The 12,878-nt window shown below is 34.8% G+C and overlaps 1 protein-coding gene across 1 annotated transcript; it reads right to left on the reverse strand.

The window, feature by feature from the left end:
* Window positions 1-8,925: 8,925 nt before the first annotated feature.
* On the reverse strand, window positions 8,926-11,560 carry LOC134840473 (frizzled-2-like). Its single transcript, XM_063856291.1, has one exon. It carries the CDS (start codon window positions 11,295-11,297, stop codon window positions 9,366-9,368), a length of 1,932 nt encoding a protein of 643 aa, XP_063712361.1. The 5' UTR covers window positions 11,298-11,560; the 3' UTR covers window positions 8,926-9,365.
* Window positions 11,561-12,878: the final 1,318 nt, after the last annotated feature.

The raw sequence follows: 12,878 nt of genomic DNA on the forward strand, positions 1-12,878 counted from the left end.
GACTATAATTGTTTTCTTCTACGTGTGAAAATCATCTAGTAAATTAAAGTCGTATCATCCATGACCTTTTGGTAGATTGAGATAAACCGAGATTAAAATTTCATGCTCGGTTTTTTTTCGGGCTCTGATAACTTTCTATCACTCCGCTAGCCAGCAAAACAAAAAATTACTATTTAGACTTCCGACTGATTCTAAAATAGGCATGATGAGTGATTAGAATAATGAGAAAATTTTTGATATTTTTACAATTACATGTAGGTTTATCCATTACATAAAAAATTGATGATTATGCCAGGTGGGGAAGATTTAAAACCAAGAATGTTCGTATATCAAAGCAAAGCCGTGAATATTCCGGCTGCGCCCGTACAGCTGAAGGAAAACTTTTGTTCCAAAACAAATAGGGTAAAAAAATATAAAAATTGACATGATTTTTCTAATTTTGTTATCTTTTTAATTCCATACATGAATGTTAAATACAACAGATTATTTTTAGCGTCTATTATTTGTTCAAAAGACCAAATTGATGGCGCAAAAAGGATTTGGAATGATTTTTTTGGTCACGTAGGTTATAAGAGCACAACATATCTGGCGTTAATTATTCCATATTGTCAAGCAGGCAGTTTTTAAAACTCTAAACTTCACAAAAGTTGAAAATCTTTTTAAAATTGATCTCAGGTCAACGATAAATTTCAGAAAGTATACACTAAAAAAAAAATTTCAGCATTTAATTTAGCCACTTTTCAACTGTTTTTTTTTTTAATTTGAGAGGTATCAATTTTTGTGGAGTATTGACGTTTTGAGCTCAAATTTTAAAAGAAATTTCACTTTTAATCACTTTTTGTAAAATTTCGGCGGTTTGTAGGTTAACGCGCAATATGTTTCGTTCTGCTAACGAGTAAAAACGATTATTTAACCCGGCTCAATAATCATTCTAAAAAGATTTGAGGCAAGCTAAAAGTAACTTTATGGATGGTGAAAACATCAATTTATACTTCAAATAGCGTAAGGAGGAATCTGTTCGAAAAAAAATTTCTGAAAAAACACTCCATTTATTTTCAAATTTTATTTTTTCTTAATGAAGATGAATCATTGCTGAGACCTTTACGGGCAGTCGGAACATGCAACGCTTCGCCATGATACGAGCAGTTTTGTGTTGTTTTTGAGAAAAGAAATGCTCACGAACTAATTTATACATTGCGTGATTCAGTGTTGACTTTTATTTATTTGGTTTGGGAAGTGCCGCAAGGCCGATCGTATTCGCTTTGATGAAATGGCATGTCGAAAAATTTATTACCAGCACTGAACCCAAGTCACAACCCACCCTTACCTTAGCCCTCCCCTTTTTATTTCCGACCCACTTATTTTACTAATCTGACTATCGCACTAGGGTTTTAGCATGCGGTTTGAACAGCAGGGTTCCGGAGAATTATTTCCTAGCTCCAGTTTGATAGAAGGGTCATAATTTAGCTAAAGCCTAGCGTAAGGACAAATTAAAGTCCTGTCCTGGGCATAATATCTAGACACGGTTCCTATATTGTCGAGAGAGTTTTATTGGGCCAGGGTGGTTGTGAGAATTTAGAAGGGGTAGGGCGATATATTTGCATGTTTTACAATGTACCCATTTAGTAGTTAAAACTGCAAACAGCCAAGTGTAAGAAAACTTACCCAAAATAACCAATTAGCCTACAGAATAGAACCACACAATGCTCGCAGATTGTTAGAGAAATAGAAGTTATGCTAATTGAAGGGCTATCATTGGGACCGGGTCGCTGGTTATAAACTTATATGGAGATCCGTTGCCACTTCGTAGGAAAGGGCTAAACTTATTTACTTGTTTATGGCTCTGCACATAAATCCTTCCTCCAGTATTTGGGTCTCTTCATTTTATGGGTTAATGTTGTTTGCCAAAAGTAAGAAGAGAAAAACAAAACATTCGACCTCCGATAATTTTTTTTCACTTTTTACCAAAACAACAAACTTTTCAGTCAGCTTGAAAAGAAAGTTACGGTGCATCAGCTTTATGTTTTATAAATTTTAATGTTTTTATTGCGGTTTGAAAAAAAAACAAACAACATCTTTTTTGCAAAAATGAAGCTGTTTTGGATATGCATTAGTAGAATTACAAGAATACGACGTTATTTCGAGTTGGTTTGCTGTATTTTGATATTTTAAAAAATATTTTGGCTGATATAAAAATAGGCGCAGATATTTGGGCCTTCACCCAATTAGTCATTTGATCGACGTTTTTTTGAAGAAAAGCTTTTAAAAGGTACAAGATTTGTTAAAGAGGTAAGATTGTTTTCAAATAATATTGTAGAAAAATTGAAATGCGAGAGTATTGTCCTAAGAAAAAATTTTACAGAATGGTGATTGAGGTCTGTGTTTTAAATTCATCAAGTGGGGTTTGAAATCTTTTTTGGCGCTAAGTTTTCACAACTTCTGGCTGTCAGTTCTGATGTTTTAGGCGACTGAAAACTTTTTCAGACCTGATTTTTTATACTATTTGTATGTGAAATTGAAAATTTCGATATAGAGAAACGGAAATGGTCTCCAAATGTAAGTTTTAGAAAAAAAAACTGTCAATTTTGAAGTTTTTAGAATGAAAAAGTTGTCAATTTTCCAGTTTTCACGCTTTTAAAGTGCCATTTCCGAAAGTGTTCAACAGGAAAGCTGCTTTTAAAAAAATGTTCACGCCTCTTTTCCAGCCGTTTCAGCTGAATGAAGAGTGAAGAATACCGGATTTTCAATTGTTCACTTCGCAAAACCTATTTTTTTCTGGATTTTATTTCCAAATTCCCTTAATTTCTCAAAAACTCCCAAAGAAAAAGTAAATCAAAACGTTACAAAAGAAGTGTTTTGTTTTGAAGCGCACTTGATTGTGTCAGTATGCTATAGCCATTAACTGGCTTCAAGCATCAATAGAGAAACTTCAAAGAAGTTTTCAAGATGAAAGAAGAAAAGACGATAAAAGTCTTTTCATCGATATGATATTAATCCTTTGGTCAATGAAAGAAAAAACATATCAACAATAGAAAACAAAATTTTCATCACTCACGTCAAAATCTGAAGCTTAGACCATATTAAATTTAGCTGTGTGACTTAATATAATAATTCTGCGTCGTGTTTTAACCAGATTAGAATGGCACTCTTAGTACACATACACTGATTGCTGTACATTTTTGCATAACTGATTGTTTGCAGCAAACCAGCCAAAATTCTGTCAGAGTATCCGTTTGCTACTGTGTTATTTCCTAAAGTTTTGCTTAATTTAATAAAAAAAACTTCAAAAAAATGCTAGAAAATTATTACTTTTATTTAATACTGGCTGTACTTAAGTTTCTCAAATGAGTGATCTAGACAGAAGCATTTTGAATATCTTAACTGCCGTTGGAGTGATTTGCGGAATCGTAGTTTTTGCTATTATGTTTGCAATATTGTCGTACTTTCACATAACCCACGCTAAAAAGCAACACGCGAGACACAAAAGAAAATCCGAACCAGGAACCCCGGTCCGATCTCGGGAACCCTCACTGTCGGAATCCCGACATCCCCAGATACCTGGAATCCCATCGCCAACAGCCAAAACTCCAAAATGGCCTTCGATGTCTTCTCAAGTAACGCTCCAAGTTCCAGAAACCCGGCGTCCAAACAACAATGCCAACTCAAATGTACGGATAGCGCTGAATGGGAAGGAATTGGGTTCGAATACCCAGGCAAACGAAAGTGCAAAGCTGCCCTCAATGTATGCGGTGGGTTCGTCAGTAGCAGCTTTCAAAAGACTTCTAAACAATCGCAATAGAATTCCGTCCACCCAAGACGTCAATGCGTACCCCATGGAAGAAATGGAGTTGGAAAGATGACCTTCTAAACTATCAGTGAGACATGTTATAAATTAAGAATTTAAGAGCAACTTTAAAGTTTTAATTAGTGCAATAGCCATCATCTGTGAATTTCAAATACATTGAAAATTAAAGTTTTTGCGATAAAATGGAATTTGTTTTTCCTCAGCTACATAAACAGACATCAAATTTGCATTTTTCGATCGATCAAATGAACAGATTTTTAAGTTTTGTCTGTGAAGTTGGCAACAGATACATACTCGATTCTAACTTACATGGGGATAAAAATTTGATCATAGTCTTTTCGAGACAACCTCGCTCCAAAATTTTGAATGAACTTAAAAAGTTTTGACTCAGAGTGAAAATGTTGCCAAAACTTGTGAAGTCAGCAATAGATTCGACAAAACTGATCAAAGTAAGTTAATTGAACTAATCTCATTGGTTAGTCTAAGCCCATATAAAACTTGCAAGTACATAGGGGCGGGGATAAGCTCGAGGTGGGAGGGGACGGATTTTCAAAAAAAATCCGAAATTTTGTCGACCTTTTTTTTAGGTCAACCAAATTGATTTTCCGAGCTCGACCAAAATTTAGTTTATAAAGCGCTTCCCCCTTAAAATTAGTATATATTGGCGGTGATGGCACCTTCAGAAAAATTTAAGGGTCCGTCAGCCAAAAATGGATGTCTCAAAAAAATTCAAAGGGGGTCGAATCCCTGAGGGGGGGGGGGGGGGGGGGGGAGGCACAATCAAGTGCGCTTCAAAACAGAACACTTCTTTTGTAACGTTTCGATTTACTTTTTCATTGGGAGTTTCTGATTGAGCTGAGCTGAAAAATAACTGCGTTTGGGCTTAAAACTTTCAATTTCACTGTTTACCTTCAAAAAATCCTTCTTTAGGTTCAAAAAACTATATGTCAACTATTACTGTCTAAAAACATGAGCATTTTTTGTAAATTGCTTGGACTAAAAATCAATTTTAAATTCAATATGTAGCTGAGTTCACATTTTCTAGCAATCGGTTCATTCGGAGTCTAAGTTTTGAAAAGTCATTATTGATTTAGAAGCAGGGGGCTAAAAAGTTTGTTCCGGAGCGCTGATTGGCTACTCGATCACATTTTTTTTTGTAAAACAGAACCAAAAATATTTGATCTAAGTGATTCAAATGTATTATATGGAGGCTAATATGATTGGTTTTCTCTTTTGACAATTAAAAAACAAAATTATTGGAAAAGTGACTGGGACTATTGTCAAAAAATTAAGAAAAAGAGTTTTTCTTTATATATCAGACATTTCAATATTTCAACAGCAAGCAAATTGGAATGATTTATCAATCAAAATAACTGCTTATCTTAATCTTATTCATCAGCCGTGCTTTAGTCACATCTTTGAAAAAAATTATGTCTATCGTAAATCATCGATGCAGAAGAACTCAGATGAAAGCAGCTGGTTTTTGATATCTCAACCTTCAGTATTATTCACTTTTTTGGTCTGTTTTTTACGCTATTTTGGGAATAAGGCACGTCTTCAGCTTCTCAAATAGTACATTTTTAGATAGCAAGTTCCCTAAACTTCTAACGCTGCTTCGAGAATGTTTTCAGCAAAAAGTATCTGTTGTCATTGTTTTGGCAATTTTGGCTCTCTTGAGCAAATTCATCGGCCAAAAAATGGTTCTAAACCAGCAGTTCCAGGTGAATTAACTTCTTTCCGAGTGGTTAATTTATAAAGAGAGTTGCCAAAAATTGGAGCAGACAGAACTAACAAAAAAGAGCAAATGACTTATTTCAGAAAACTTTTTCACGCGAAAGCAAAATTTTTAAACAGAAAATATGACTCAAAGTCACCGTAAAGTTCAAATTTGCTTGCAAAGTTGGCTCAAATTGGCAGATTGCTCTTTTAATTGTTTTTTGTCTGTTCTAACTTTTTGCTACTAATTATAGTTTACGCCAAGTTTTTGTCTATAGAATTGGACAAAACCGGTGCTTTAAGGTTAATTGTTTTTTTTACGTGCTCGAAAACATGTCTTATACATTGAAACGACTGAACGATTTGATTTAGACGTCAAAAAGATCAAATTAGATTACATAACTTCGTTGAGGTTCGTTGGCGGAAAAGAATTTGGTCAAGATTTTGGCATTAACTTTAAGACGTTATTGCCCACAATTTGGCATTTACTATAAAAGTCGTCTCCAAAATATTATAGAATTAACTATAAATTTATTTTCACGTTATTAAGAATTAAATTGATGAGATTTGAATTAATTAAAAAGAGCAACCTTTCTGTTTTGACAGAGTTTTAGAGGCAATTTTGGCAATTCAATTCGAACAACCTTGAGTCATGAAATCTGTCTGAAAATATAGCCTTTGCATTCAAAATTTTCCTGAATTAGATCAACTGCTTTTTAAAATATATATTTTGTCTGAACATTTTGCTAATAATTAATCTCTACGCCAAACGTTTGTGTTGCTTTTTTGGTCAATGAATTTGATTTAACGAAGTTGATTCACGTAACCGCTCATTTGACGGTAATAGCAATAAAACAAAACAAAAATATCAGTCAGCTTTTTTTCAATTTGATTTTAATTACTATAAATCAACTGGACTGTTATTTGAATGAAGGGTTCAATTTTGCCCTAATTAAAGGTCAACCATTGTTGTAAAGAAAGCTGAAGAATTTAAGACTAAGCTTTCAAATAAGAGAAATTTATAAGAAAAAAGCTACCAAACCATCCTTAACGCGTTTCAACAAATCAGTAGAACTTAAAATACTTTTTTAACCAAGAAAAACTCTTTTCAGCTGATTAAAAAACTCAACATCCAACATAGTGCTATGTGGGTTCCAAATTTTGCCATGTAATCTCATAAAATATATAATGGCATCAAAAACAATTTCCCAGTGGTCTTTTGAAGAGTGCGTTTCATTGCTCTGCGCAAATAACCACCGAACGCTCCCAAGCATTCCCAAAAGCAAGCATTCCCAAAAGCAGTTGAAAAAAGTAGCCGCAGAAATTTTGCAGCAAAAAATATAGTTTTTGCATGTTCATTTGTTAAAAAATAATTGTTTCGACCCTTGAAAATGACGCAATTTTGTCATCCGGCATATGTGTTGTTTTTTGAATTTTTCTTTCTATACAAAATTAGGTGACACAAATAATCATTGTAGTGTATCGAGTGATATGGAATATTAGAGATGACAACGACCTCACAAATTGTTGTAGCTAAAACTTAGAAAAAAATTGAAGGCTTAACTTTTAAGTTTTTCAGTTCAATTTTCAAAAAAAAACTGCTGCCATCTATGGATAATTTTTAATGATTCTCAAATATGCCTATGTTAAGGATGTTGTTCAGATCCTTTCATCGCAGCACGTACAAAAACTGAAATAGTTTTAAATAACTTAATTTGTTGTTTCTGACATATTTGTGGTCGGCGCTATCTGTGCTACTTGCACAAGCACCGGCTATGTTTGTTGATTTTGTTTTCAGTTTGTTATGCAGAACATTTTTTGTAAATTCCTAAATTAAATTCACTAAGATTTTATTGGTGATCAAACAACAAACACACTAGCATTCTCAGAACATAAACCGTTTTTTTTTTGCAAATTTACACAACTTTGCCAACTCGAGTTAAGTAATTTTCAAAATTCTCAATCACAAGGAATAACACAAAATCCATGAGCTCAAAATGATACGACTCATTTTCTACATTAGGAAAGGTTCAGCACTTTTGATGACGGAATATTTGTGCCACTTGTTTTTCTCGACAAGTTTCAATTTTTTAACTGGCATTTTTTATCTTTGTCACTTTACTTTATCTAATTTATTGGTAACAAATATCAGAAAAGTATTTAAGTCATTTCACCGAAAGCAAAATTATACAACTTGCATGTTTTACACATTTAAAATTGAAAAAAAAACCTATTGCTATATGTCTGTCTCGAAATAAATTTTTAGTTTTTAAAAGTGTTTCGACTATATTTTTAAATTCCGCTATTTTAAAATACTTTCTATAACAAGATATATTTCAAAAAAGCTTTGAAAATTTATCACTTTGATTCGATTTGCAAGAAATCAAGACAAATTTTTGCGCGTTTGTTATTTTCCACGCCAAAATCAGCTACCACAAAAAATCATATGAGAAAGTTTAGTGTTATAACATAATAAAATATAATTAAATCTTTACAAACAAAATTCGAACAACGTTGAGAAAAATGTAGAGAAAAAACGGTTTAAGACTTGGTTTTTTGTCTTGATTTGAACGAATAAAGCAAGCCAGCAGGGTTACAAAAGCTTTTTTTTCGATAGCTTAAAAGCTTACCTACGTTAGCTCAGATTTAAACGTACAAACTTAGGTTTATTCGAGTAACGCTAGTTTTTTTAGTATTTTAGCGGCCTTTTGGAATAAAAAACTTCAAATTTTCAAAAGACTCCAATAAAAAAGGGAAAATTATGTGAAAGTTTTTCATGTTGTTTTTCCCGTTTTTCTATTTTGTTTTTCAATTTGCTGATTTCACTTTGGCTGTCGTTTATGCCTGATCTCTGAGTTTTTCGTTCTGCTGCTTTTAGTCATACCACACCGGAAAAAAAAACAACGCAACTTTGAAAAAACTTTTTTGTATTTTTTAAGACTATGGTCGGATCATTCTGTGCTACTTGCGAAGTAACCGGCTATAATTTTTTTTGTACCATTTCCATTTTTTAAAATTTTTCCCGCTCATGCTTTGTAAGATACAAAAAAAATTTGCCGGGTAGTAATATAAACAAACTACTAGCCTTAACTCGTTTTTGATTGATTTAGTTTGCTCCTCACTTTTGTAGAAGCATGGAATATATCCTTTTTTTTCTGAGTAGAAAAATGTCTGATCTTTTTAATAGGCTTTGGTGAAAACTTGACCTTAGGCTACTATAATAGGCAGGAGTTCGCGCCGTATAATTCAGCTTTTGCAGTGCTTAAATAGTTTTCTTTTCAGCTTAGGTTTTTTTTGCACTCAAATTAATCCCAGAGACTTGTTTGGTTTTTAAAAATCGATTTTGTTTGAAACATTAATTTATTAGGTTGTCCAATAAATTGTTAACTAACATAAAGCGTATTTTTAAAGCTATTCATACTCCTTCACCAAGTATTATGAACCAAAAATCAGAATAAATTTATTACATCCAAAATCAATTAACGAATTTACCAAATGAAATGCAACAAAATCCATTATAATAGCTTTTACTTTGTTCGAATGCAATTCAAACTTTTTTATACAAACAATTAGGAAATGTATGAAATTCAGTTTTCTAGCAAAAATAAACATAAATCGAATTATTGTCTGTTCATCAACTCAGAAGTTCTTCTTAGTTCAAGAACTTCTGTTCTAAGTACCCTGCTATTCGGGAAAAGTCATCCTTTTAATTTCCAGTTTCCGAGTTTTTTGTGATTTTTTGCATCAGTTGAGTTTATCTGTGAGTTTTTCGCACTTTTTTGGCTTCTAACTATAGACTTTTATGCTATCAGTTATTGTCTGATTCAAGTTTTGCGCGATTGTTTCAGACGAAACACTGATCTTTGCTACTATGGCTTACTGGCGGATAGCCCCCGTTAATGTTTTTCATTCGGATGCTCGCATTGCTGTTCGGCTGCTGCTGCAGATTGTAATTGTTCGGATGAGAGGGCGCCTTGTTCAACAGCATTTGTCCTCCGTTAGTGTTGTCCTCGTTACTCGACGGCGAAACGTCTTTGCTAGTCATGTTTTTGATTTGAATCGCCATTTCCGGATTGGCTGTGATGCCCAGCTGCTTAATTGGGACATCTTGAGCCAGAGTCTTCCGTTTGCTGTCGCGTCCAATTTCGGTACATGCGCAAAAAACACTGAGCCACAAATTGATTGTTTTGTACGACATCACCCAGAACAGAGATGCAATTCCGACAACCATGCTTAAGAAATACTTGAGCAGGAAGATTTTGAATTCAGGGGTCTTGTTTTCGACTGCAGACTCCTCGGCGTCGTCGGCAGGGGATGCTGGTTCGTCACTCGATAGTCGGAACCATGTTCCGAACCACTCGGCTCGTGATGCAATTTCGTAGTAGTAGCAGGCGACGACAATCGACATTGGGACCATGTAAAACAGCGAGAAAAGACCGATTCGCAGCATCAGTTTTTGAAACGAGTCGGCCGATTTAGAGTCGAAAGTGACCTTGACGACAGATCTGATTCGGCACATCGAGATCAACCCGAAGACTATGAACGCGAAGCCAGTGACGAGAAACAGCAGCAGGGGTCCGAAGACGAAGAACTTCATCAAGTCGGTTGAGATGGTTCCAGTTAGACAGGTTCCAGTGAGGTCATCGCCCTCGACTCCGTTTAACACGAGGACAGCTACCGTCAACCCGAGAGGTAAGAGCCAGACGATGGCATGAAACAAAAAGGCCTTGCTGGCGATCGCTTCGTGCGACCATTTGAGACCAGCTGTTAAGTACCAAGTGAAACACAACACCACCCACCAAAGAGCACTGGCCATTGTGAAGTAGTAGAGCACAACGAAAGAAATGGTGCAGCTAAAATGGTCCAGCGATTGCGTAATGATTACATCATTTGCAGATTTCTTCGTCAAATCCACAGAATTACATGAAAATGAGTCACCGGCAATGAATCCGGTTATATATGAGAGCGAGATGAAAATGTAACAAAATGAGAAGTAGATAATCGACACCTCTGGGTAATTGAAACGTCCTCGATCCAACAGGTAAGTAGTGAACGTGAACAAACAAGAGATCAAGCACAAAACAGACCACCCAAAAGTCCACTTTCGAAGAAACGCGCGATTGGATTCTGAAAATAGAAGTTTGTTGCACGGAGCACCGCAGTTCTCGCCGCCCATGAAATCGTAGTTGTTGCCTTTCGTTTTCAGTTTCGAAGGACAGTTTCTCGGCTCTTCTTCAGATTCGTCGTATATGTAGTGAGGCACGCATTGTCTGTCCATATTGGACGAAAGCTCTCTTCCTTGTTCGTCGAAAATGTAGTCCAGAAACGCTCCTTTTTGGAACTGTTCGCGAGTCACGGGCGGAGCGTCGTTCTTGTAATGCTCGCACGAAAGGATGATTAAATCCAACCCGCAATCGTTCTTCATGTAAGTGCAAAAACTTCTGCAGGGGTTGAGATGTCTCAAAGTCTGCTTCGTTTTGTTGGTGTACTCCATATTTTTCGGGTAACAAGATCCCGCTCTTTGAAGGCAGAAGAATATATTGAGGAGTTCTCTGCATTTGGTTGAGGTGTAATCTTTAGGTTGCACTAGATCTTTGTCCCCTTCTTCAGCGAAAGCTATATCGTACCAGCTGACATATTTCTGGCATTTACTGGCTGTCTCCGGCGCGAAAACGTCCCCGACTGGCCTACACGAACTCCGTTGGCCCGTCACGGGTCGTGGAAAACTGAACAGCATCGCAACAAGTAAAACTGTGCTTAAAATTAATTTCAACATTTTGAATCCAACAAATACTCGAAATTTGCACAAAAATTATAATAACTTTTCAACTTTTTGTTAAGTTCACAATCAATTAAGTAATTTATTTAGATCTCGAACAATGGAATACAAAAGAACAGGTAACGCTCAAAACAATGAACCGATTCGAGTATGAAGGAAAATGAGCTATTTTTTTTTGCAAATGATGCTGTTTTTCGGTAATTTGAGAAGCAGTTTTTTTCTGATTTGCTGATAATAACAACGTAATAACTCAATACAAAGGGGCCAAATCTGTCTGAAAATATAGCCTTTGCATTCAAAATTTTCCTGAATTAGATCAACTGCTTTTTAAAATATATATTTTGTCTGAACATTTTGCTAATAATTAATCTCTACGCCAAACGTTTGTGTTGCTTTTTTGGTCAATGAATTTGATTTAACGAAGTTGATTCACGTAACCGCTCATTTGACGGTAATAGCAATAAAACAAAACAAAAATATCAGTCAGCTTTTTTTCAATTTGATTTTAATTACTATAAATCAACTGGACTGTTATTTGAATGAAGGGTTCAATTTTGCCCTAATTAAAGGTCAACCATTGTTGTAAAGAAAGCTGAAGAATTTAAGACTAAGCTTTCAAATAAGAGAAATTTATAAGAAAAAAGCTACCAAACCATCCTTAACGCGTTTCAACAAATCAGTAGAACTTAAAATACTTTTTTAACCAAGAAAAACTCTTTTCAGCTGATTAAAAAACTCAACATCCAACATAGTGCTATGTGGGTTCCAAATTTTGCCATGTAATCTCATAAAATATATAATGGCATCAAAAACAATTTCCCAGTGGTCTTTTGAAGAGTGCGTTTCATTGCTCTGCGCAAATAACCACCGAACGCTCCCAAGCATTCCCAAAAGCAAGCATTCCCAAAAGCAGTTGAAAAAAGTAGCCGCAGAAATTTTGCAGCAAAAAATATAGTTTTTGCATGTTCATTTGTTAAAAAATAATTGTTTCGACCCTTGAAAATGACGCAATTTTGTCATCCGGCATATGTGTTGTTTTTTGAATTTTTCTTTCTATACAAAATTAGGTGACACAAATAATCATTGTAGTGTATCGAGTGATATGGAATATTAGAGATGACAACGACTTCACAAATTGTTGTAGCTAAAACTTAGAAAAAAATTGAAGGCTTAACTTTTAAGTTTTTCAGTTCAATTTTCAAAAAAAAACTGCTGCCATCTATGGATAATTTTTAATGATTCTCAAATATGCCTATGTTAAGGATGTTGTTCAGATCCTTTCATCGCAGCACGTACAAAAACTGAAATAGTTTTAAAGAACTTAATTTGTTGTTTCTGACATATTTGTGGTCGGCGCTATCTGTGCTACTTGCACAAGCACCGGCTATGTTTGTTGATTTTGTTTTCAGTTTGTTATGCAGAACATTTTTTGTAAATTCCTAAATTAAATTCACTAAGATTTTATTGGTGATCAAACAACAAACACACTAGCATTCTCAGAACATAAACCGTTTTTTTTTTGCAAATTTACACAACTTTGCCAACTCGAGTTAAGTAATTTTCAAAATTCTCAATCAC

The sequence above is a fragment of the Symsagittifera roscoffensis genome, chromosome 2 (genome assembly GCF_963678635.1).
Source record: "Symsagittifera roscoffensis chromosome 2, txSymRosc1.1, whole genome shotgun sequence".
Lineage (NCBI taxonomy): Eukaryota > Metazoa > Xenacoelomorpha > Acoela > Convolutidae > Symsagittifera > Symsagittifera roscoffensis.

What these genes read in the sequence shown, in the direction of transcription:
- LOC134840473 (XM_063856291.1), bottom strand. Translation starts at nt 11,297, where the DNA reads ATGTTGAAATTAATTTTAAGCACAGTTTTACTTGTTGCGATGCTGTTC.